The 25,500-nt window shown below is 46.7% G+C and overlaps 2 protein-coding genes across 2 annotated transcripts; both read right to left on the bottom strand.

Annotated features, from left to right (window-relative positions):
• Window positions 1-609: 609 nt before the first annotated feature.
• Window positions 610-3,880, bottom strand: ATP5F1E (ATP synthase F1 subunit epsilon). The gene is made up of 3 exons (XM_055304025.1): window positions 3,723-3,880; window positions 2,260-2,386; window positions 610-771 (listed from the first exon to the last, which is right to left on the bottom strand). The coding sequence occupies exons 1-2, from the start codon at window positions 3,752-3,754 to the stop codon at window positions 2,263-2,265; spliced, it is 156 nt and encodes a 51-aa protein (XP_055160000.1). The 5' UTR covers window positions 3,755-3,880; the 3' UTR covers window positions 610-771; window positions 2,260-2,262.
• A 738-nt stretch (window positions 3,881-4,618) lies between these two features.
• PRELID3B (PRELI domain containing 3B) lies at window positions 4,619-14,543 on the bottom strand. Its single transcript, XM_055304012.1, is given in 7 exon segments — window positions 4,619-6,296; window positions 8,095-8,197; window positions 8,315-8,385; window positions 8,840-8,929; window positions 10,141-10,191; window positions 10,193-10,310; window positions 14,378-14,543. Coding segments are annotated over 7 exon segments (585 nt in total). The 5' UTR covers window positions 14,410-14,543; the 3' UTR covers window positions 4,619-6,176.
• Window positions 14,544-25,500: the final 10,957 nt, after the last annotated feature.

Raw genomic sequence — 25,500 nt, 5'->3', positions numbered from 1 at the left:
ACGGAGCAGTTGCCTTCCTCATGCCCGAGACCTGCAGGCAAGTTTTAAAGATTTAACTCCAGCTCGGCCATCAACTTGATGAGCAATGTACTGAATGGCTCTGCTCCATCTCCCAAGAGGAGCACTCCCAGGACAGAGATTCATTTACAAAACAACGGGAAGCACATTTCTTGCTTAAATCCTGACATGAGCAGTTCTTCTCCACAGGTTTTAAGTGTATGATAAAAAGTGAAGACCACAATTTAGTACTTTTTCCCTCTAATCTATGCTTTTAGTAATTATTGTCATTTAGACTACTGGCTAAGGAAGCTGCACAGGAGAATGAGGCCAGTGGATAAAAACCCGTCCACCACTCTGCCGTGGCTTCTGCAATTCAAAGATAAGGGACAGTGAGAGCCTCAACAAGAGGCTAATTTTGTCAACTGATACCATGAAAAAGAGAACTTTCTATCCTGAGACATTTAAAACATCTTTTCTGTTTCCCTCTGCTCATGAGATACTAAATCTGCCTCCCCTCACCATAAGAAACTCTAGTTTGCAAGGTCCTAATCCTGCAGCAGTACATGGTTCCTATGAATAAAAAGTCCAAAGGAAAACAAAAACCAACAGTGAGAGTGAACCATACTTTAATTTATTGGCATTGTCAACCTAGGACAAGACAGGGATTTTTTTTTTTTTTTTCCATGAAGGGAGATCGTTTTCAATCTGCCATAACATGTACCCACACATCTTCACCTCGGAAAATGTAGCATTTCAAGCTTTAATCAGGGTCTAGGAGGAAAGAAAAAAATGCACCAGTTGCTAGTCTTTTGTGTTTTCTTAAAAATGCAACATGAACATGGGCAAGGACTTCCTTGTCATGAACTATATAACTCTGGCGTCACTTCGCATGGCTGATGCTGACCCTTGGCTCTTGGCTGTTAGAAGTGCTGGTTCACCTGCACGGCCTTGACTGAACAGGGGACTCTTCCCTCCTAAGCAGGACCAAGTACACTCCTGGCAATAAAGAAACTACTCTGCCTTTAAAAAGACACTAAAAGCCCCCTGTGCTCCTGGGCTGGGAGCATCCCCTGCAGGGCATATGAAGAGCAGTTTCGCTGTTCTGTTTTGTTTACTGTAGCTGGACACCATTTCCTGATCCCAAGGACATCCCAAGGTCAAGGTAGCTTGATGCAGAGTTTGGCTCGGCTCTGCTGCAGGGTCTCAGTGATTTTCTCAGCTAGCTCATTGTTAAAACAAAACAATGCAAGATAAAACCAGGTCTCATTACTTAGAATTATGAGATGAGACAGAGAGCCCCTAGAAAAAGGGCTACATTCAAAACACCGCATCTCCAGATTCATAATAAAATATTTACTAATTCAAAATGGAAATGAAAAGTGCTTAGGGGAGACAGCTCCAATAAGTAAAACTGCTCATAACCACAAGCTGCCAAAGGATTCATATTGATCACATTTCCTAGCTACTGCAGGTCTGATGCCTTTTTTAAAGCCAAACAAGAAAATTAAATCTGAAAAACATCTCTCTGGTTATTTGCCTTGCTTATCTTTGAAATAACAACGTCAAGAAGAAGTTTGGAAATCAAATCACTTCGGTAGTTGGGAACGAAGAGTCAGAATTTATCAACTGTACAAAACTGTTATTGCACAGAATTCACTCTACATGGCCCGTATCTCTGGAGAAGAAAGATGAACCAAGACCTTCGAAAGAATCAGAAATTTAGCAAAAACAGTTGTCACTGCAGGGTCTTGCAGATGTTACTGCTTGATAAAATCACAGGACCCTTGCCTGTGCTTGTAGCCGTCATGTTCAGGAAGCAGTCATTTGTGAGAACATTAGCAGATGTGGGGGGGAATAAAGACGCAAAGAACCGCAATTTGTCATGCCCCTGAGCTGTTACGTAACTCCGACAGCAATTACAAAAAGTGGGGAGTTTATCCTCCAAATTATTTGATGTTGTGCAGACAAATGAAACAGGTTTAATTAAAATAAGATGGCTCTCTACCTAAGCACTGCTAAATGAGCTGAAAATCAATGTGCCAATTACTTCTGCTTGTCAGGGCCCGAAACAAGATTCTTTTATGATGCCACAGGAATCCTATCACCTGTATGCTTTAAATTATTACCCTGCTAAATAACATCTGAATGTACTGATTGACCAAAAAAAAAAAACGGTCAGAATTCAAAACTAAAATTACTTTGTTTTGAAGGTACTCTAAAAACAAGATGCAAGTCTTCTCTAACAAATCAGTAACTTACAGATTACTCCTTTTTCACTTTCACAATTTTTACGGTGCTGCCGGAAGTCTTCTCGGCATTTGCTTTGAATTCTGTCTTCAGTGCCTCTCTCACTGCTTTTGCACAGATCTGGGAGTATCGGATGTAGCTGGAAGTAAAAGATAACATAAAATTAATGTTCAATGATCCGACCAGATTGGTATTACTTTTTTTTTTCCTTTCCATACTTAATTTTGGTTAGATTGTACATTATTGTAGAACTGGATTTAAAAATGATCAGTGCCAGAAGCAATCTACACAGAGAAAAAGACCAGAAAGAAATGTACCTAAGTCTTAATTGATATTAGGATGGGTAATCTTTGGTTTTTCTTCCTTGTACCATCTTCCCTGTTTAGTACATGTTAAAGTAAAAGATACATAATGATTTTAAAAAAGAAAAATCCCACAGTACAGGAAGTAGAGCAAAATGTTATGGGAGGCTATAAGTATTTCCCCCCACCCTTTTTTTTTTTTTTTACCTTTACGCTATTCTTACAAGATAAAGTATATGTAATTAAGAGGAAGAAAACTATTTTGAATTCAACAGTTCCTCCTCTGATTACTTCAAGGTTTTCTTGAGAGAATATTGGATTTTGTTCTACAAGTCTGCCACTGATGACACTTCCCAATTAAGGTTTCTAAATGAAACTGAAAAGTCCTTACAGAACATCCTCAATTCTAACAAAACATCTAACAGCCTGCTTCCTGTTTGGTAGATGGACTCCCATCAACATCTTATTTTCCAAAAAATGTCAGCTCACTTTTTACACTTTCTGAAAACAGGAAAGGGGGGGGGGGAGGAGTGCTGCTGTCTATTTTCTTAGGTTTCAGATTTGTTTTTTTGGGCCAGAGGCAGGCATTTCAATGCCTCCTCAGGCTCTGACTAATTGGGCTGACCTTCAGGCTGCTCCATCCTTCCGGAGAGCTTATGCACCTGTAGACGCGAGAGAATCAACCAGGAGAATAACGATGCGAGCCCCGCTGGGGGGGGGGGGGGGGGAGGCACCGCACCTGTCAGAGCAGGTGCTCAGTAACCCGCCCCGTGCCTGGGGCCTGGGTCTCACTCGGCGCCCGCCGTCATCGACCCCAGGGTCGGGCCTCGGGCTGCTCCGTGTCGCGCACGTGCCCGCGGTGCCACCCGGTCAGCTCACATGGCAGCGGGTGCACGAAGCCACAGGTGTGAAGGCGGGGACCCCCCCCCCCCCCGGCCCCGCAAGTCGCGTGGTCGCGCGGGCCGCACGCGGGAGCTCCCGCGGCCTCCACTGCCCTCGCCGACGGGGGTCAGTGGGGTCCCCGCAGGGGCTCGAGGCTCCCCCGCCCCCCGCCGCCATCTTGGGCCTCGCTCCCCTCCCCCCGCCGCCGCGGCCCCGACCCCCGCCCCCCGCCGTGACCTCCGACGCCGGGCCGCGCCGCCGGCCCCCCGCACCCCCGAAGCGCGGGTCTACCTGAGTCCAGCCTGTCGCCAGTACGCCACCATGATGTCGCGAGCGCGGGGCGCGTCGGGTCGAATCGCGAGGACGCCTCAATGTCGGCTCTGCGCGCGGCCCAGCGACAGGAAGGTCAGGCTTGGGAACCGGAAGAGGCGGGACTCCGGACCTGCCAATCTCAGCGCCTCTTGCCCCGCCCGCCCTCCCAAGCAGCCCCTGCTGCCCCGCCGCGGAATCCCCCCGACGCCGGGAGCCAATGGGGGCGCGCGGCCGGGGCCTCGGGTGCCAATCCCCGGGCGGGCCGGCCGGCCGCGCCCCCCGATTGGCTCCGCGGGAGCCCCGGTGTGCCCCGCGGGCTTCCGTAGTACCCCGGCGGGGCGGCGGGGGCGGGGGGGGCAGCCGAGGGCGGCGCGGGCTGGCCCCCCCCGCCCCCGCGGCCCGAGCGAATCCCGGGCCTGACGGCGCGCGCGTGCGCTGCGGGGGCCGCCCCGACGTGCGTCCCCGGGGCAGAGGGCGGGGGGAGGGGCAGGGGCGCCAGGGCCGCGGGGCGCACGGGCACGCCAGAGTTCCGAGGGCAGTTTTCAGGGACCAGGAAGGTTCTCGCGAAGGAACACAAGAGCTTCCGTCTTTAACGCTAGGCGGGCGGGGTGAGATGCCCCGGCCGCCCGGGCCGCCCGAATCCACGGCTCCCGCGAGCTAAACGTCAGGGAAGAGCCGCAAACTGCCGGCTACTCAACCACAGCGGGAAACGAGAACTTCTGGAGTTTTGTCATTAGATCAGAGTAAAAAAAAAAAAAAAATCAAACAGGATAAAAATTTGCTTATAAATCTTTTTATCATTAGGGCGTTACACCTTTTTTTAGAACAAGTATAATTTTACAGAAATTATACAAGTAAACTTTTTATCAAAGATCAATATTTTGCAATGTTTTAATTGAAACGTTATTTCATTTGTAAAAACCATCTCCGGTTACAAAAAATAATCAAAAACCTCATTGAAGTTGCTTTTACAAATGTCCTAAGAAGTCTTAAGCTAAACAACATTTTAAGTAGAAACACTAATTTTTAAATAGTTTGGTATATTATTTCTATGGTTTATGTACATATACTAACTGGTTTCTTTTACAGGAAACCCGGTGAGTTTATTACAGTAAGCACTGTAAAATAAAGGCAAGAGCTAATCACCTTTTAACAAAAATACTCCGTATGCAACAACTGCAAATATCAAAGATATTATTTCCTGGTTGGTAACTGCCTGCTACAAAATATGAAATATTTACTGGATTATTTTTCAGATTGCAGCTGCCCTTAGCATCCAAAATAACTGATTTCCCATAAGGAAAAGCTGCAAAGCACTTCACATAGTGGTTGGCTTAGGTCAATGCTGCTTCTCTCATTATTCTTTTTTTCTTCCCCACCGCCCCCAACCCCCCGCAGTTGCACCGTATTATTAAAAACACTAAGTACCTGGGATTTATGCTTCAGAAAGACATCATTTGAGTAATTTCAAATGACATACAGCTCTTCATGTAAAAAAGATGTTTTGTGGTCACAATTACTTCAAAAAGTAATTATATTCAAATAACCTGACATATCATGCTTTAGCAATTCCAGAGCCATGATTCTGACACATGGCAATTTATAAGTTAGGCAAATGTGAAATGCTAAAAGATGTGAACAGCTGTTCTTCTGTTTAAGTTTAGAGTGCTGCAAAATTCCGGTAATGACTTTATTTTTTCAGTGAACATCACCAGCCCACGGTATAAGCATACTAAGTCATAAAGTACAAATCTGAGGAAGGTAGTACCTTTCTTTCCTAAGTTCCACAATTTTGGCAAATTAATACAGTACTCTTTTATACATTAAAATCCTTTTTTGTTGTTGTTGGGAGTTATAGATTATTTTAGGGATAATTTTCACTCCGAAAATATAAGTACCAAAACAAAACACTGGTTTTTAATGGTGGTTTATAGCAGAGCAAGTTATTTTATACAAATTAATATGTCTTTTCAAACTTTATAATTTCTCCTTTTAGAGAGCATTCCCTTGTGCAAGCTCTTGCAGTTTATTGCAGCAGGGTAATTCTATGTATTTAGGTGGCTCTGCTTTGTTCTGAGGTTGGTCCAAAGCCAGGTAGAGATCACAATGCATGAAAAGCTTTACCATTCTACCTTAAAGGAGATTTAATATGCCAATATGATTTTCCAAGTACTTTTCAAAAACTGTTCGATTTTCACAAAATACTGGAATCCTCAAAATCAGATGGTCATTTCAAACAATACTTCAGATGATCCCTTTTATTTAGAAATCCTATACCTCTGTGTTTTGATCAGAAGTCCTATAGCTTTTCTTCAGATTTAAAAAAAAAAAAACCCTCTACCTAAAATACAGTTTTATTTTTTAAATAACAAATAAATATACTGCCGGTTTGCAGAGACCTGGGGAGTGGATGTGGAGCACCAATTTTCAGCCTCATTTCTCTACAAACGCTGCCGCTGCCATCGGCGTCCTTATGCTCCCTCTCGCCGAAGCCGCCAATTCTTCGATCTCAGCATTTAATTTATGTATCACCCATTCCATTGCTTCTCGGCCCTTAAAAAAAAAAAAAAAAATCCAACACATTGATTGTTACCAAGTGAGAGCAGAGGCACATATCCAATGAATGGCACATCCGGAAGTAACAAGGAGTATTTACAAGTATAACTAAACCTCATCAGTATGGATTATTCTTGTCCTTGCTTTTTTTTTTTTTTTACTTTAATATTACTTACCAAATATTGAATGCCTTGGGCAACTGGATTGATCTATAAACTCATTTTTATTTTGTATTCAGAGGATGTTTTCAAAAGATTCCACGATTCAATGATCATGATCATTTATTTCAGGTTAGAGTGGTCCCTTTGGGGTGGGGTCAAAAGGTCAAACCCATTTTTTTTGGGCCATTATTTTATTTATTTACTTAAAGATTGTATTTATTTATTCATGAGACACACAGAGAGACAGAGACACAGGCAAAGGGAGAAGCAGGCTCCAAGTAGGAAGCCCAGTGCAGAACTCAATCCTGGGACTCCAGGACCACACCTGGAGCCAAAAGCAGACGCTCAACTGCTGAGCCACGCACATGTCCCTTTTAGTCCATTATTTTAAACCAAAATCCTGGATAAGGTGCTGAAAGATCTGGTCCCCGATTCCCTCTTCAACCAGTCTCTCCTGGTACTTTATGCAGGTTCTTGAGGAAAGGAGGAGTATTTCCTGCTACCTCTCTCAGTGCCTTTGCACATGCAGCCCCTCTGCCACAGGCTTCCCAGCACATCCCTCACAGCCGATGTGTCCCTCATTCAGCACTCAACAGAACACTTATGAAATACCTGCATCTCTTTGTACTCTTCCTTCCCTAATGACGTGATTAACGTCGACTTCCTCGTCATTCCACGAGGGCAGGGACCATACTTGTTTTGTTACCTGCTAGTCCCTAGTCTATCTAGCCCAGCACTTACCCTAATACAGAGAAGACATCTGTAAGTATCTTTGCAGTGCTGAATAATTCCATTAAACGTGTGTTAGACTAGAATGCATTAAGTATCTCTTTCTCGAAACTTAAATTGTTTTATATCCTGCATTCTTTTTTTTTTTTTAAAGATTTTATTTTTTATTTATTCATGAGAGACACAGAGCGCGAGAGGGAGGCAGAGACACAGGCAGAGGGAGAAGCAGGCCCCATGCAGGGAGCCCGATGTGGGACTCAATCCAGGGTCTCCAGGATCACACCCCGGCCTGCAGGCGGCACTAAACCGCTGCGCCACGAGGGCTGCCCATATCCTGCATTCTCCAAGGGGGCAAATATCAGAGGTGGGGAGACGTAAAAAAAAAATCTCACTCTTTTAATGTACAAAGTACACCTTCACCCTTTCATTCATCTATCCATGGTGTTAAATACTTTCATGTGCTGGTGGCCGTTAGAGAAAAAGAATGTCTAAAATGGACCTGCAGGTTGCAGGGCAGAGAGGATAATGAAAAAGGCTGAGAACTGGCATCTTAAACAACGGTACACAGTGACATCACCAAGTACTTCTCCCACGCTTTTCAGGTCTTCTCATTTGCGATTCATGCCCAACCTAGCAAGATGGCTGACTGATCTTCACTTCACAGACGGGGAAACTGAGGCACAGAAAAGTTAACTTAATTGTCCAAGGATGAAAGGCTGGAAGAGTTATGGCTTGCACATAAATCCAGGGGTGCCAGCCCCCAGAGCCTATGTAAGAAACTGCCTAAAAGAATTCTCACTGCATCGTGGTTGAGAGTCTGTTTGCCAGGACAAACACACGCTTGGTACTAAGCTCTTCCAAGACAGGAAACCCTTGAGTAAGGATCAGGGAGCAGCCTCACTTACTTTATTAGCATTTGAAGATATCGTGCTCGCCATCAGTCCTTCAAGGTAACTGCTAAGACTGACTCCTTTCACACTGATTATGGCTTCTTGAGTCAAAACAGTTCTGGAATACGACACATTCACATCGTTTCAGAATGACCTTTCATTTTTTAAGAAACATATGATAAAAAAAAATTAAAACACCTGGTAAAAGAAGTTTGTCAAAACATTTTTTACTCACTTTTCTGGGTCCTGAGGATGTGGTTTGTATATAAGTCTTTCATCTACTGAAACCATATTTGTAAATGAAATCTACAGAATGAAGAAAAAAAACAAACTCCAATCACTTTGGAACAAAGATGAAAAAACATTTATGAAATTAATTCACAAACCAAAATCATGCTAGGTAATTATATAAATAACAAATAAACCACTTTGATATTATTGCAAAAACAGAACTTAAATTTCACTATTCACTGCTTCCTTTTTATTATAAAAATAATGAATATGACAAAAGCATTACAGTAAGAATGTGCACATGATCCCAAATTCATTTTATTGTGTGCTGTCCCCTGGAAACAATAAGGAGCCTCACTGGAGCAGTGAGGCTAAGCTGCAAACAGGAAAAGACAATTCAACATATAATCATTGATTTCCTAAGGTACGGTGAAGAGTAAATATTCACCTGTACATCAACCATAAAAGAGACAAAAAAAAAAAAAAAAGCTATTAGTTTAAAATCAAAACAAATGGGAGCCAAACTTACATTAGTAGATTTAAGTTCCATTGTCTTCTCTACAGGATCAACTACAGAATGTTCCTGCACGTATGTTTTAGTTCTTGCCGCGCCAATAAGCTAAATAAAACGTTCACAATTAGTAATCAGAGGAGGAGGGATTTCTTAGCAAGCGTATCAATATTTCATTTGAAGGTAAAAATGTGTTAATATCTTGAACTAAAAAATCTGTTTCATAAAAGACAGAAGGAATCAGACAAAGGTCAGAAATGAGGCCCGTCTGAGGGTAACAGGAATTCACACACCATGAATGAGATGAGACTGCCAGATACAAAAACCCTTCCCAGAGGCAATTAGCGACCAGCCCGGGGAGAACGCGTGCCGTATAAAACAGACACTGAAACCGCCAAGGTGTGACAACGGAGCACTGAGCCTGAAATATGGAAATCAGAATATTTGGGTAAACATGGCATCTGGAGAAAGGAGAGCTCGGGAATATCTGTCAATATTTTCCTAGAGCAGTCTGAGGGAGAGGGTGCTGCGGCTTCGTTGTCCAGACAGAAAAACGGCGATCTCATGAGGGAGGATAATGCATCCCGTCCAGGGTTACTGCTGTGCTTGGACCTCAAGCCAGCCCCCCTGACCTTGCTTATTTCTGTGTCCCTGCTATCCAACGCAGGCATTTGTGCATACAAAGCAATTAGGACACTTCTGTTGAAAAATGTGTCCTTTAGTTTTCTGAGTGGACCTCCCTTCCCCAAGGAGAAAGAAACGGGAGTCCGCTTATTATACCAGAGTTCTCTCACATTGTAATCATCTGGCACTCCAGTGTCTTGCTGGTTAAATTGGCTCATTAAAGCCTGCTCACATGTAACTGAATAGAATTCTGTTTTTAAATGTATGGGGAGGAGACTCAAACCTCGGAACGACTGTGGCCTAGCTGAGTCTGAGAGTACACTCTTCACTTAGTGTCACGACCCACCATGGACCACAGTCACTGTCAGCTAACCATCACTACCAGCCCCCAGCCTCCAGATCTCACTACTGGCCTGGAGTGGTTGGCAAAAGCAGGAAAAGCAGAACAGAACTCCTTTTAGATTACAGAGCATTAGCTGGCTTCCTTCAGAAGGTTTTATCAGGCGCCTTCATGAAGACTGTAATAATATTTCCAATTCATTATACACTCATAACTCAAGTTTATTATAATACAATTTGAACTGATGCAAAAATGACATTCAGAATCGGCTCCCACAACCTATTTGAAATTATAATGTGGTTTAGAAAACTTCTCTACAGCAGTCACATTTCCAGAGGAATAAAGACACACTTACAGATTTCACAATGGAAGGCAGTCCCCACTCTGTGCTGAGAAGTCTATGGCTAGTGCAACTTTCCAGAGGGATCTATATGTCTGTCCAACACATCAACTCCAACCACACTTGGGTTCATAGGGTTTGGGTATTTCTGCATTGCAGCTGTCGTAACAGTTTCCCATGGGTGGCTGCCGACATGAACCAAAAACCAAACATTTGAAAAATATGCATATAAATTATACCGTTTTTATAACCCTTCAAATCATTCTTTATAGTTGAAGCTTAATTAATTTAACTAGGGAAAATTATTTTTCTAAAACCCTGAATAAAAAATGATTTGGGGAGCTCAATCTACATTTTGAACATATATAGAATTCTGTGTTTTCTCAGCACACAGGCTGTATGGTACAACTGAGGTTTATAGAGATACAAATAGCCTATAATGCATTAGAGTACAGTTTTTTTTTTTTAGAGTACAGTTTCTTAACAATCTTTCCTATTTACTCATGTTCACTTTCACATGTAAATTGTTTCTAAGAACCACGGATTCATAAAAATGTATTTTAAAAAAATATGTTCTACGAAAACAAACATGAAAAATTGTTGTTATTATACCATTTGTTGTTTTGTCTGGTCCAAGTTCCAAAAAGCTATAAAGATGTAACAAAAGTAGAACTTACAGACACCATAAATTCTTTTATTAGGGATTACAAAAAGACCCAAAGTATTATTGATTTAAATACTATAAATTAAAATATTTTTTCCTATGTTAAGGTAATTAATAACAGTGGCCCCTCCAATCTTTATCCATGGCTTTTCCCAAAGGAGTGATTCTGATTTGTTTTGAAAAGGTCACTCAATATCATAAAGTATTTTTAAGGCGCTCCTAATATACTCTTTTCTAACATTCTCTCTTAATATTACCTTCTTGAAAAAGCCCGTGTGCTTGGATGATTCAAAATGTGATGTACATTTGTTCACAACTTGTGTGAATAAGATGCTGGTACAAAAGCCATCCTTTTCAAAAGAGCTCCTTATTAAGGACAATGAGTATTAGACGTGATTGAGCCCACCTGCAGTCTGATGCTACCCTATCTGCGCTCTTGTCTTCGTTGAAAGGAAAAAAAGATCTGGAGATAATGTTTCAAACCACATTTACCGATAAACCACACAGCATTACTCTTTATTTTTCTAAAAGCAAAATAGGTAGGCCATTAATCCAGTTCAACTTTTCAGAGAACTAAGCCTGACAACTACTCTTGCCAATAGAAGGAAAATCTCAACACCATTCATTTCCCAGAACCTTGGACAACCAGTCCATTAAAAATAGACATTATTTTTAATGTTTTCATGTTTGCTATTATATAAATGAACCTCACTCTGTTTTTAATCTCAACCCTTATTCAGCAATCAATGCAGCTATATAAGGGGAGCTACTTCATAAATCTAAACAGTCCCCACAAATAGAAGTGATACAGGCCGAGCACTCAGATTGTTACCAAGGCAACTATCTAAAATGAAAATCAGATGAACCCTGTCCCTGTCTCCATCTAGTCATATACCACGGTTAGCTGGCTTCCTTGCACTTATCTCTTTCCCCCATCCCCTCTAAAAAATTAATAATTGCACATGGCTTCGGAGTGGTTATGTATTATTTGTAATATAGTCCTTCTCTGAGCCAACTCAAAAACACTGGTGTTGACTTAACTTGAACTAAGACTGCTTCATGAAACACAATCAGCTCAAACATTACACAGGATGCACATTAACAGTCTTCCAGCAATTAATCTGAACCCCAATAATGTAATCATGTGAAAAGACCTGATGCTGGAAGACACTCAGAATGGCACCAAAGGGCAGAAGGAAATCTTACCCACCTGCCCAATATCTTCACCTATAAAGTGAGGTGGGTAGACATTTAGATACACTTAACTCCAGCCAGGCAGCAACAACATCTTGATTAATCTACCAATATGTAACCAATTCAAAGAGCCTTGGCACCTAGGGCTCTATTCCTATTTGTTGAGGGAATCCATGAATGGCTCCACTTGGATGCCAACTATATGTGAAGCCTCAGAAGGAAGTGCTGGACAAATACGGGGAAGCCACAGAATGAGGACTTTGATGTTGCAGACAGCAGCATCCTTAAGATAGGTAACACTTAAAAAAAAAAAGATAGGAAACACTTGACAATGGTTAAGATTTGGGAGTGGAGATGGTAACTTCCATTTCAGGACCAAGTTTGAAGAGCCCATAGGACATGTAAGCAGAGATGTCTGGTAAGACCTGAAAATAAGGATCTGAAGTTCAAGAGAGGCTGGAGCCCAAGATACAGATTTGGGTGTCATAAGTATGTATTAGCTGGGACCCTGACTGAAAAGCCCAGATTACTTGGGGAGAATCGGGATTGGAGCTGCTTCTCCCAGGACACGTCTAGCATTTGTTTAAGTCTGTCTTCTGGGAGGAGGATCCCAGAGCTTTCACCAAATCTCAGAGAGACGTATAGCAAGAAGATTAAGAATCACTGATGAGATCCAAGACAAGAAGCCCATTAACAGAATCTTCTTGAACATTTACAATGAAGGGGAAGAGAAGAAAACACTTAAAAGCAGAAGGAATGGAGACAGCGGTGGCAGGGAGAAGTGTCAGGAAGACAGAATCAAGTTGTTTTTATTTTTAAAGATTTTATTTACTGGGGAATCCCTGGGTGGCTCAGCGGTTTAGCACCTGCCTTCAGCCCAGGGTGTGATCCGGGGTCCCGGGATGGAGCCTGCTTCTCCCTCTACCTGCGTCTCTGCCTCTCTCTGTGTCTCTCATGAATAATAAATAAAATCTTAAAAAAAAAAAAAGATTTTATTTATTTATTCATGAGAGAGAGAAAGAGGCAGTCATAGGCAGAGGGAGAAGCAGGCTCCATGTGGGGACCCTGATGCCAGACTCAAACCCAGGACCCCCGTAATGCGGATCCATCACCACCTGAACCCAAGGCAGCCCTCAACCACTGAGCCACCCAAGTGCCGCAGAATCAAGTTCTAAGAGGTGATAATCAAGTTTAAAGAACTTCTGAAGCACCGAAATCCAGAAGAGGACTGCCAGCAAGAAACCATCCATGATCCCGAGGGCCGAAACAGAGTAGTAAAGACTGCAACCGGGTAAAGAGAAAGATTGCAAATTTAGAGTCTTTTTTTTTTTTTTTACCCACAAAGACTGTAAGCATTAGTGAAAGCATTAGGGAAAAAAGGAATCTTCCCCGAGGCTAACTAACATCATACTTCCCAGGACCCAGTGGACTCCTGGATGGGGCCTGATTCACTGAATACGGAAAGAGCTTACAACTTCTTTTGAAACTGCCCTTGGAAACATGGTTTTGTTTTGTTTTCTATTTTTTTTAAATCAGATGGTCAGACTAAAACATACTGCAAAGCTATAAAAACTAAACAGTGTGGCAAGAGCAGCGAGATCGGCGGGACGGAGCGGACTCAAACGTCCAGGGCAACAGAGCCTAGGCCGAGGGCGGCATTCAAGCGGAGGCTGCTTCCCCGGAGTAACTTAAACGGATTAACTGCTCTTAGCGCCCCAAACGCCGCAGCTGCTGGTCCGCGCGGCTGCACGGCCGTTCCCCGCGGGCGGAGCGCCGAGCCGGCCGGGTGCGGCTCACCTCACGGCCCGTTCCCGACCGCCGCTCCAGCGGGAGGGGTCCGGGTCCCCGTCCCGTCCCCGCGAGAAGGGGCGGCCCAAGGTCGCGGGGCTCGGGGAACCGGACCTGCACCCCGGCTCACCCAGCAGGCACCGCACGAGACGCCGCCCGTGGCTCGGCGGGGACCGCGCGGCCGGAGGTGACACGCACGGGCCTCCCTCCCCGGGCACGGCCGACGACCGCGTGCCGGCCGACCGCCCCCCCCCCCCGACCCGGCGGCCGGCGGAGGTCCCAGGCCTGCTAGGGGGGCGGGGGGGAGCCTGGGCCGCAGACTTCGGGCCCCCGCCCCCTCCCCCACCTGGACTTCCGGTCCCCGCGCCTCCCCCACCTGGGCTCGGGCCCCCGCCCCTCCCCCACCTGGGCTTCAGGTCCCCGTCCCCCCGACCTAGGTTCCGGGCCCCCGCCCCCTCCCCCACCTGGGCTCCGGGTCCCGACCCCCCCCCCCCAGGCCCGGCGCCTGGAAGCTTCCTGAGGGGCGCCCCGGCCTCGCCAAAACGGCCCGCCCACCCCGCGCCTGCCCCGTGCGCCCCGCCGCCCCGCCCCCCGCCCCAGACTTACTCAAAGACGTGCTCTGAAGTCCAGATCTTCATGGTGCCGGCGGCCCGCGCGGCGTCCGGGCGGCGCTAGGGGACAATGAGGCAAAAAAGCCACACTTGCCCCCGCCCCGCCCCCGCAGCCGCCCCGCCGGCCGCGCACCGCGCACCGCGCACGCGCCGTGGGGCCCGACGCCAGGGACGTCCCGACGCGCGGCCTCACGCCCTATCCCGTCCGGGTGTCGCCCCAGCCCGGCGCGCGGCGCACCGAGGCCCCGCCCCTTAGCGCCGGGCGCAACGCGCCGGCGCAGTTCCGGGGCAGCGCCCGGGGCCGCCGGCGTAGGTGCTGCGCTGCGCAGGCGCGGCACGCGGCCGGCTGCCCGCCCCCTCGCGGGCGGCGCGGGGAGCGCGGGGAGCGCGGGGAGCGCTGACCTCTGCGCAGAGTTGGGCCGGGCCCAGCCGCCGCCGGGCGGGCGCGCTCCTGCCCTGCTAGGCCCCGCGGGCGGCCGAGGGCGGCAGCAGACCCGCCTGCACCCGGGCCCTGCCGTGCGGCTGCTTGTCTTAACATGGACTGTCGGGCCCCAGAGTCCAGTCGGGCGGCCAGCCCGCCCCCTCCCTCTCGGCCTGGGCCGTAGGGCCTCACGTCGGGCAGCCAACCAGCCTGGGCTGTGGGGGCCCCAGAGTCAGCCAATCACCCAACCAGCCACCTCTTCTCTCTATTGAGGTTGTCGGGGCCCCAAAGTCATCCAACCAGCCAGCCGGCCCCCTCCTGTCTCGGCCTGGGCTCTGGGGACCCTGAAGTCATCCAGACAACCAGCCAGCCACCTGCTATCTCAGCCTGGACTATAGGGGCCCCAGAGTCATCCAGTCAACCAACCAACCAGCCAACCAACCAGCCACCTTCTGTCTCACCTGGACTGTAGGGACCTCAGAGTCATGCAACCAACCAACCAACCAACCAGCCACCTCCTGGTCTCAGCCTGGACTATAGGGGCCCCAGAGTCATCCAGTCAACCAACCAGCCAACCAACCAGCCACCTTCTGTCTCACCTGGACTGTAGGGGCCTCAAAGTCATCCAACCAGCCAGCCAGCCACCTCCTGTCTCAACCTGGACTGTGAGGGCCTCAGAGTCATGCAATCAACCAACCAATCAACCAACCAGCCACCTCCTGGTCTCAGCCTGGACTATAGGGGCCCCAGAGTCATCCAGTCAACCAACCAGCCAACCAGCCACCTTCTGTCTCACCTGGACTGTAGGGGCCTCAAAGTCATCCAACCAGCCAGCCAGCCACCTCCTGTCTCAACCTGGACTGTGAGGGCCTCAGAGTCATGCAACCAACCAACCAATCAACCAGCCACCTCCTGGTCTCAGCCTGGACTATAGGGGCCCCAGAGTCATCCAGTCAACCAACCAGCCACCTTCTGTCTCACCTGGACTGTAGGGGCCTCAAAGTCATCCAACCAGCCAGCCAGCCACCTCCTGTCTCAACCTGGACTGTGAGGGCCTCAGAGTCATGCAATCAACCAACCAATCAACCAACCAGCCACCTCCTGGTCTCAGCCTGGACTATAGGGGCCCCAGAGTCATCCAGTCAACCAACCAGCCACCTTCTGTCTCACCTGGACTGTAGGGGCCTCAAAGTCATCCAACCAGCCAGCCAGCCACCTCCTGTCTCAACCTGGACTGTGAGGGCCTCAGAGTCATGCAATCAACCAACCAATCAACCAACCAGCCACCTCCTGGTCTCAGCCTGGACTATAGGGGCCCCAGAGTCATCCAGTCAACCAACCAGCCAGCCACCTTCTGTCTCACCTGGACTGGACTATGGGGGCCCCAAAGTCATCCAGTCAACCAACCAGCCAATCAGCTCTGTACTCCTTCCTCTTGTCCTCCCAGCAATTATGACCTTGGGTGGGCAGAAGACACATAGACACAGAGAAACTAACATCAGACTGTGTGATGGTTGCCCAAATGAAGGGTGTACTTAGGAAGCATGGGTGCTAGTTGGAACAGAAGTGAAAACTTGATGGCGCTCAGTTTGTAGATGGGTCTTATCTCAGATGTCACCCCAAGAGAAAGACTCCTTCATCACCCTTCTATAGAGATCCTCCAAGTCCTAGTTCCTCCATCACAACATTCCATCGCATTTTTCTCAGCACGCATCACCCTCCGAGATAGTCTTGTTTATTTAACTTCCACTTGAATGTAAGTCCTTGAAGGTGATGATCTTGGCCGTTTTGCTCAATAAATGATTCTTAATACCTGGTATATAGTAAAGGTTCAATGATTACTTACTGAAAAATAAAAATTGTTTGTGGAATGAGTGAATTACTGAAGTCATCTAGTTTATCTGTTTAACTCCACTAGACTGCAAGCCCTCAAGGGTGAGGCTCTTGCCAGACTTCTTCAATGACCTCCCCATACCTACACAATAATTATTCGTTGCATAAGTGAGTGAATGACTAAGAAGTGAGGGCAGGCAGGAATGCCATGTGACGTCATATGCAGGTGAGCCTTGTCCAGTGGACAAAGTGCAGGGCCTAGCTTTCAGGTTCCACCCTCCCTCCTCTTCCACCCCTCCTGTCCTTGTCCCTAACAGAACAATTTGCCATTTTAAATGATGGCTGTGGAGCAAAATCTTTACATCTGGTTACTTAGAAGCCAGTTAGAGGCACTGCCTCATTCTTGCTCTTAGCTCATTTGATTGTTAAAAACAAATAAAAGCCAGGTTAATTTAAGAGGGAGGATAATTTTTTTTTAAATAGCTGAAGTCCTTTATATAGAAAAACAGAAAAATTACATTAGGCAGGAAGGAAATAATATGGTTGGGTAGTTGCTAAGTGCAATTTGTGGTACCTAGGACTTAAAAAAAAAAAAAAAAGCCCTGTGGTACTTGGAGTGAATTCTTGGGGAGGTAATGCTTTAAAGAGTGGCTCAGCCTTGATTAAGATGTGAAGTTAATGTTGCCGGGTGTTTAAAACACTGGTTCAGGACCCGACAGCACAGTACAGCCTGTCCCTGCTATTCCTGGAGCTCCGGGATTCCTATTCTGTTTGTTTTAGAGATTGCTATTCTTCCCTCTAATTCAAGATACCTGTTTTTCAAAATCATGAAAACGATTTTGTATCAGACTGTATCAGTCTATTGATTTTACTTGCTGCATCTGGAGTAAGTGATGGGGGCAGGGGCATGGAAGGATGGAGATTCAGAACCCAGGTATCTTTTCTATGTGTTTCCCCAAGGTAGAAGTAATACTACCTGGTACTTGGATTTGGAGAGCAAGACCTTTACGTAGATTATCTCTCAGAGACTCACTTAGAAACACACAGAGGAAACACAGGAGGATCTGGTTTTTAAATACCTAAGAAATGTATCACTGACTGTGCCTGTCCCAGAAACAGGGAAATTATTAGCAGGTCATTACTTTGACTTGATACAAAGTAGATGACTGGCCCTGGTGGCACTTGCTGCGGGGATGACACTCAATCCCTGGGTCTCCACACCCTTCCCTGTGCCTCGGGATGGAGGGTGGGGTGAGGGAGGGAAGAATGTAGGTGTGATTCCAACCATCAAGGAACTTCCAGTTGAGGATGCAAAACACAAGTCAAGAAATAACTAGAAGACACTTAAAGTGAAGGTTGGGCATTTGGAGCAAAGAGACCAAGGCTGTGAACTGCAGTCCCTGGAGCAGGCTCCATGGCAGAGCATGAGGCTGCCGGGAACTGCTGATAGTGGGGTCCAGAGACAGGCCTGGCAGGACAGGTGGATGAGGTCACGTGCTTCAACGGCAGCTCAGCCCCGACTCCTTTCATGTCCTTCCAAACTTTAGTCATTCACGTGCCATCTTCACAATTTGCCCCGTCTATCTAACCTGTCCCATTATTACTTAGTTTTCTTTTCCATCAGCTTCCTTGCAAAGACACTTACAGAGTTACTGTCAATAGAAAATTAGTATTTATTTTTTTTAAATATACGCTAATTCCTAACTATTAAAAACAGTAAGCCTGTGGGCTCCTGCTGTCTTTCATGTCCTCTAGGAGAGGGGATGCCTCACTTTGGGGTTCATCTCCAAGCTTTCTCTATATTTTTCGGACTCTTATCCATCCTCTGCAAATTGCAAACCCACCTTTTCCTCTGAACCTCTTGGCAATGACCTTTATCTCTGAATTCACTGTCAACTTCCCCCACTTGCCTCAAATTCTCTTTAAAAGAAATGGAATTCTTTAAAAGAATGCCATTCATTCCCACGAATCCTCTGTATTTCATCTGCACTCAGAGAGTGTGTTCTTTCTCTAATCTGTTTGCCTTTGCTCCTTTATTCACTCAACAAATGGCCTCAGATCATCTGTTTGAGGCCATCCCTATCCACACGGAGCTTATACGATTCCAGTGGTTCACAACCAGGGCGATTTCCTCCAGGGGATGTGTGATCGTGTCTGGAGACCTCTTTGGCTGTCATGCACAGGGAGGGGCTGCTCCTGGCACCTAGCAGGTGGGAGCCAGGAACACTGCTAACACCCTGTGGCGCCCAGGATGGAGACAGTCCCTTGTGACAAAGAGGTACCTCACCCCAAATGTCAGTAGTGTGGCAGTGTGGAAACCCTGGGCCGTGACTACCAGGCCCTTAGGATCTGGCCCAGTCTTCCTGTCTGGACTCCATCGTTTGTCCTTCTATCCCCCAACTCAACTAAACCCTTTGGCTGCATCAGTTACTCACTGTCCCCAGTAGGCCCCACATTTCCACACCCTTGAACTTTGTACATGGTGTTCTCTGCCCAGAATGTACTTCCCCTTGCTTGCCTTGAAGAGTCTTACTCACATCTTGAGACTGAGCAAATACTCCACTCCTCTGAGTGCCTCACTGACATGCCTCTTCCCGAGCTTGGCACAACGCTTTGCTTCTGCTTTGGTGCTCCTGTTGGCACTTAATAGGCACCATATATTGTAGTGTGTGTGTGTGTGTGTGTGTGTGTGTGTGTCTATACAACTTAGTCTGCTCGGGCTACTGTAACAAAATATCACAGGCTGGGTGACTTATACACAATGGCTTATTATCACTGTTCTGGAGGCTCGAAGTCTGAGACCAGGACGTCAGCATGTTCAGGTCATGACTTCTTGCTGCATCCTCCTGTGGCAGAAGGGCAGGGCCAGGGGAGTTCTCTTGGGTCTCTTTTATTAGAGCAGTAATCCCATTTGGGAGGACTCCACTTTTATGACTTAAGCATCTCCCCAAGGCCCACCTGCTCATACCATCATGCTGGGCATTAAGATTTCAGCATATCAATTGTGTTGGCAGGGGTTTGGGGGGGGTCAGGGTAGGGGGATGCAGACATTTAAACTATAGTGGCCTCTGCATTAGAGGGACTGGGAACCTCTTATCTAACTTTTCATTTTTTTGAGTCCTTGCTCTAATGTGGTTGCACAGGGGAGCAGGAATTATCAAAACATGAAGATACTCACTACGGAACCAAATATTTGTTACAAACTTGATGCTGAGAACACTGGCCTAGAGCCTCACCTGTGGGGCCCTAGTGTTTGCTGGTTCATCTCTCACTGGTTGTTCGTGGCTGAAAATGCACCACAAAAGTGAAATGGAAACTTTAGGAGAAGATGCACGCTCTGGTCAGCGTACAGGAGGGTGATGCTGGAGACCTCCTCCATCATAGATGGAACCACCAGGGGGGGGACTCTGTGGGAATTAAGGCAGTTTACAACTGAGAAGAGAAAACCAATAAGGGATAGATCTCGAAGACAAAGCCAATCCTAAGGCAATCATTTGAATAGCTAGGGACTGGGAGCCACCCATGGGAAAACAAATCAAGTCACTGAATATTTCTGTAAGCGTCTCCAATCCTGTGATCAAGCTGTGAAATCCAAATGGATTGTGTGGTGCTGTTCTTGGTCTGGTGGAAAAAGACTGTGATAAAAACTAGCACTTGTGGGACACAGGGGTGGCTCAATGGTTGAGCGTCTGCCTTTGGCTCAGGGCATAATCCCAGGGTCCTGGGATCGAGTTCTGCTTCAGGCTCCCCGCAGGGAGCCTGCTTCTCCCTCTGACTGTGTCTCTGCCTCTCTCTCTGTGTCTCTCAATGAATAAATAAATAAAATCTCTTTTTTTTAAAAGCCAGCATTTGATTCATTCTGTATGATAAGAATACGCACAGAGTTAACAGTTTTAGCCTAAGCTGCACATGTATCTCGTAATATATGTAAATATATATTCGTGCGTATATGTACCACTGCATATATGCATATGTATATAGGTGCATGTGCGTGTATAAAAACTGACTATGGTCATTTTGTATTTCATTTTTCAGGATGAAGCCTCAGCCACACTTTTTGTTTTTCATTATTTGCTATGAAGTTTTGGTGTTGGTTTTAGGTGGATTCAGTGGGCTAATTGGGCACCGATTATACACTGAGGATGAGGGCTTTACCCCTCCAGGATCAGAAGGACACAGAGTCACAGTTAGGAGAAAGACATGGGAGGCTCCTGCAGTGAGAAGCAGGAAAGGCAGAGGCAGAGGGAGGGGAGGGGAGTTCGAGGCATCTCGGGCAAGGCCTGCACACATTTTCAGCTTTTCTGCTTGGTGACTTGAGCAGCCCTCACCCAACAGAGAGCCAGAGTCTGTCTGGCCACAGGATGGGTCGGAGAGGAGCGGCCTGCAAGGCTCCAATGTCACGCGGCCTCCATGGCGTGGGGAGCTCCACTGGCCCTTGGGGTGGGGAACAGGGAAGAGAATAGGAGGCACCCACAGTCTTGGGGACCCCAGGGGCCTTGCCAGTTCAGGGATCTCACGTTACTTCTAATTGGGAAGTGTCTTGAGTCAAATTTGATTTTGTTCCCATTAACGAGCAAGGATTTTGGGTAATTACACAGAACTTCCTTTTTTTTTTTTTTTTAAAGATTTTATTTATTTATTCATGAGACAACACACAGAGAGAGAGAGAGAGAGAGAGAGAGAGAGAGGCAGACACACAGGCAGAGACACAGGCAGAGGGAGAAGCAAGCTCCATGCACGGAGCCCGATGTGGGACTCGATCCCGGGTCTCCAGGATCACACCCTGGGCCAAGGGCGGCGCTAAACCACTGAGCCACCAGGGCTGCCCTGCACAGAACTTCCTATCCATATGATTTTCCCCACCTCTTGTTGGCCTAGGTGTCTAGCCAAGTTTTTACCAGGGTTTAAAAAAAAAAAAGAAAAGAAAAGAAAAAGGAAAAGGCTCCTAAGCATGCCCAAACCCCTATCTTAAGAAACGAATCTCTTCTCCTGGGAGGACTTTTTCCAGTAACTGCTTATCCTGAGACACGAAGGATCTTCAAGCCGGATCTATTTGCCCTGTTAGTGGCCGCCCTGCGACCAGGCAGTCGGGGTGGAAAAGAGCATCACCCTCGGCTGGACACTTGGCCTTGCTCGGGCGGTCGCACAAAGGTCCGCAGCCCGGCCAGAGGGCCTTCCCGGGAGGACAGGAACGTCCCCATTGCACTCGTGCCCTGCGATGGGCGGCCTCTGCAGCCCGGTCACGTTGGCCTAATGCACTTTGCTTGGTCCCCGTTAGCACGTCCAGGACACGGGAAGGTGGAGGAGGGGCCCTGGCCTCACGGCCGAGGCCTGAAGACCACGGAGGCCTCACAGCAACGTTCGCGTGGACATATTTAGGAGCCTTTTCCCTTTTTCTTTCTTTCTTTTTTTTAAACCCTGGCAAATGACATTTCTTATTTGAAGTCACCCAGACAGTGGCCTGTTGTTCGGTGACCGTGGCCCAAATAGCAAATTAACTCCTTGCCCCTTGTATCAAAAAAGGGAGCAGGGGGTACAATCTGCGCGGAGATTCACCCTCTTTCTGTGAGGCATAATTAGGTTTGTGAAAGGAGACAGAGCCTGGCTTTTTGCTGTCTGTGGAGCTTGGCAATCTCCTGCATTTTGCTGGAGGCAAATTAGTTCTCTCTCTTTGCTGGAGGCAAATGGACCAATTCAGAAACAGATGAGGCCTTGTAGGGGGCTCCCCTTCCAAGTACCCCCATCCACAGGGGACCTTGGAAACAGGGAATTACAAATGCAGCTGCGGATTGGCCTGGGTCGGAATCAGACAGCTCCTTTTTGTGTGGCCTGTTCTTGCTTGACTTTATCTTGATGACCTTTCGGGTATAACATTTCAGTGGCCAACAGCGTGAACGCGGAGGGAAAGAGCAATTACAGCCACAACCCGCTTCCTGAAAGCTGTTCGGCTGGCGAGGCTTTCAACCCATCAAACCCCCGGGCTCCATCCCATTCGGTAATGAGTGGCGGGCAGTAGTGCGAGGTCCAGAAAGATCTGGTCTTTCTCCAAGGTGGCCCCAGGCCCATCACACAGATTCTCGCACCGGCAGGTGTGAGTCTCTGCCCAGGAAGGAGCCCGGGGCTACTGTTCCCACCGGTCACACAACGTGACCTGCCAGGCCACCCTTCCTCCTGTGCGAGGTGGGGCGGCCGGGGGTGCCGCAGTGTCTTCAACCTGCTGGGCATTCAGAGAATTTGGGGGAGTCACCTTTTCCTTTATTATGGTCTCCCCTCTCTCTCTCTCTCTTTTTACAAACTGTATTTAAATGCAATTTGCCAACATATAGGATAACACCCAGTATTATGGTCTTCTCGAGAGGCCCATTCTGCAAAATTGTGACATTTTGTGTATATTGTACAAATTGTATTAGAATCAAGCACAAAAGGGTGGGAAGGCAGGAGAAAAGTCAGTTGTTTGCCATGAACCAGCTTGTAAGAGCTGGTCTGGTCCTTTCAAAAAAAATTACATTCGTTTCTCATCAAGACTCACTCAGCTCCCACGGTGCGGAGTACATGAAGGAGCTTACAGGCATGTGGGTAGAAGGTTCTTGAACACAGGTCCAACAGGAATATTCGGATGGTATTTTTCCAAAGCCCCGAGGGTCAACAATACAGGCAGCAAGCGCCTGGGCCCCAGCAGGTAGCTCTCCTCCACCCACCTAAGAGTCTATTGCCTTTTGTGTCGCTATGACATATCCAGACTGGTTGATTCAGGTGGTTAATGAACAGGAGACTAAATGGGATTGTTGGCATCCAAGATGGAAACCAGAACATTGGGTGGCCAGCCTTGCTGGCAACATGTAAGCACGGCCTTTATGCACCTGAGCATCACGTTGGGAAATCTTTAGGAAGAGATGCTGTAAGAGATATCGACTCCCCTCCCCTCCCTTGTCTTAAACAAAATGAGATAAAACAGAACAAAAGAGTGTGGCCTTTCTATCTTTCTTGGTGCTTCTTGACTGACTGAGAGAACAGGAGGTCTATTCACATCCAACATCATGTTGGAAATTTGCCAAGTGATGTTTCCATGAAGTATAAACTGAACTCATGCCATTCTAGACTACAGAGCAAACTAAACCTCAGCATTTAGGATCAGAAGGATGCAGAGGCTTGCAAGAATCCAGGGGTTTGGTCTTAGTCCTGGTGAGAGTGCTGGACAGAGGGAACACTCCGGAAGGAAGGTTTATCTCCCTCACAGCTGTATGTCCTCTGCCTGGCAGAGGCTGAGCACAGTGCCAGGCATCAAGTAGCTGCTCCAAAAGCAAGTGTTGAGTGAATAAAGGCATGACAGAAAGTCAAATCCCAGCATTAGGTGATGCCACATCTTATTTATGGATGGGGTCAACAAGAACATAGACAGGCTTATGAAACTGGATAATTCTCGGAATTGGGAACTTGGAAGGCACAACACGGAGGTCCGTAAGCTGGAGAGAACACACACGTCCTGGGGGAGAACCAGCAGGTGCCTGAGCCTGTGCCTTGCCCCCAGCAGCTCTACGGGTCAGTCTCCGAGATTGAAGCAGGGGCAGGAGCCCAGCTGGTGGCTCAGCGCAGGCCTGGAGGGAGGGATGTGCCCACCGCCCAAACTGCCTTCATTTGAAAGAACAGCTGTTTGCCTGGGCCTAAGGCCGGGAAGAAAATGCTGAGCCATATGTCCTTAGTAAATCAGTGCGCGGCCCTATTAGAAGATGTGCCTGGGTGATTGATGGGAAGATAACCAGGCGGCCCTGCATCCTGCTCTAGTCTCATGCTGCAAGTTTGTTTAATGCTGAGACCTACCGACATCCACCCTGCTCCTGCCACTCCCATTTTTCATCAGAGAAATATTTGACAACCGCATGTACTCTAATGACTGTGGGAGGGAGGAAAGGAGATTTTCTTGGAGGCTGAGATTGCACAGTGCAGCATTGGCTCCAACAAAAAACGTCCCATTTTATGGCCTATATGTTACTTTGAACAACAATGAAACTGTTTATGAGGACTTGCAGGCTGACCTGTCATCATGAAATTGTAGTCACATGGGCCTTTCTTCCAAACACTTCAGACACCTAGCAGATGGGGAAACAGAGGCACCAGAACCTGCGTGTTGACAATTTGGGGAATGCAGTGAAGTAAAACTGTATCTGTATATCCAGGCTTTTTTCTTTTCTGAGTTGTCTTGTCACTGAGAGTAATAGTGTTGAAAAAGCCTGTAAGAAGTAATTCCAGAGGTTTCTCATTTCTTCCAATGGCATTGACAATAACTCTGAATAAGATGAAATCCTCAGATAATTTCAGTTATTTACATCGACCAACTGGTATCTCAGCACAGATACATTTGGATATTTTTAACAGGATTTATCAGCACATAGCACTGGTTGTATAGCTACTAAAATTTTACTTGGGGTGATTGTGATTTATTTGAAAAGCTAATATAGAACCTTTGAAGTTTTATTTAAAATTAATTGAAAAATACAAAAATCAATAGCTTTCTTTCATACCAGCAAAGATCATTTATAATGATGGAAAATTTTCATTCAAAATAACCCAAAATATGAGATACCTAGTAAGAAATCTTAACAAGAGGTATATAGGGCCTATATGAGGAGAATCATAAAAATTTCAGAGAAATGTAACAGGAAATTTGAATAAAGGAAGATGTACCATGCTCTTGGGCAGGAAGATTGAGTGTTTTGATATGTCAATTTACTCCAAATTAATTTAATGAAATTCCAATCAAAATCCCAATAGGATACTTTTTTGTCACAGTTATACCTGGTAAAGCAATTTCAACGTTCATTTGAAACAAGAAATGAGTGAGAATAGCCGAGAAAGTTTTGAAAAGG

The sequence above is a fragment of the Nyctereutes procyonoides genome, unplaced genomic scaffold (genome assembly GCF_905146905.1).
Source record: "Nyctereutes procyonoides isolate TBG_1078 unplaced genomic scaffold, NYPRO_anot_genome, whole genome shotgun sequence".
Lineage (NCBI taxonomy): Eukaryota > Metazoa > Chordata > Mammalia > Carnivora > Canidae > Nyctereutes > Nyctereutes procyonoides.
This window is presented reverse-complemented; position numbering and strand designations above follow the sequence as displayed.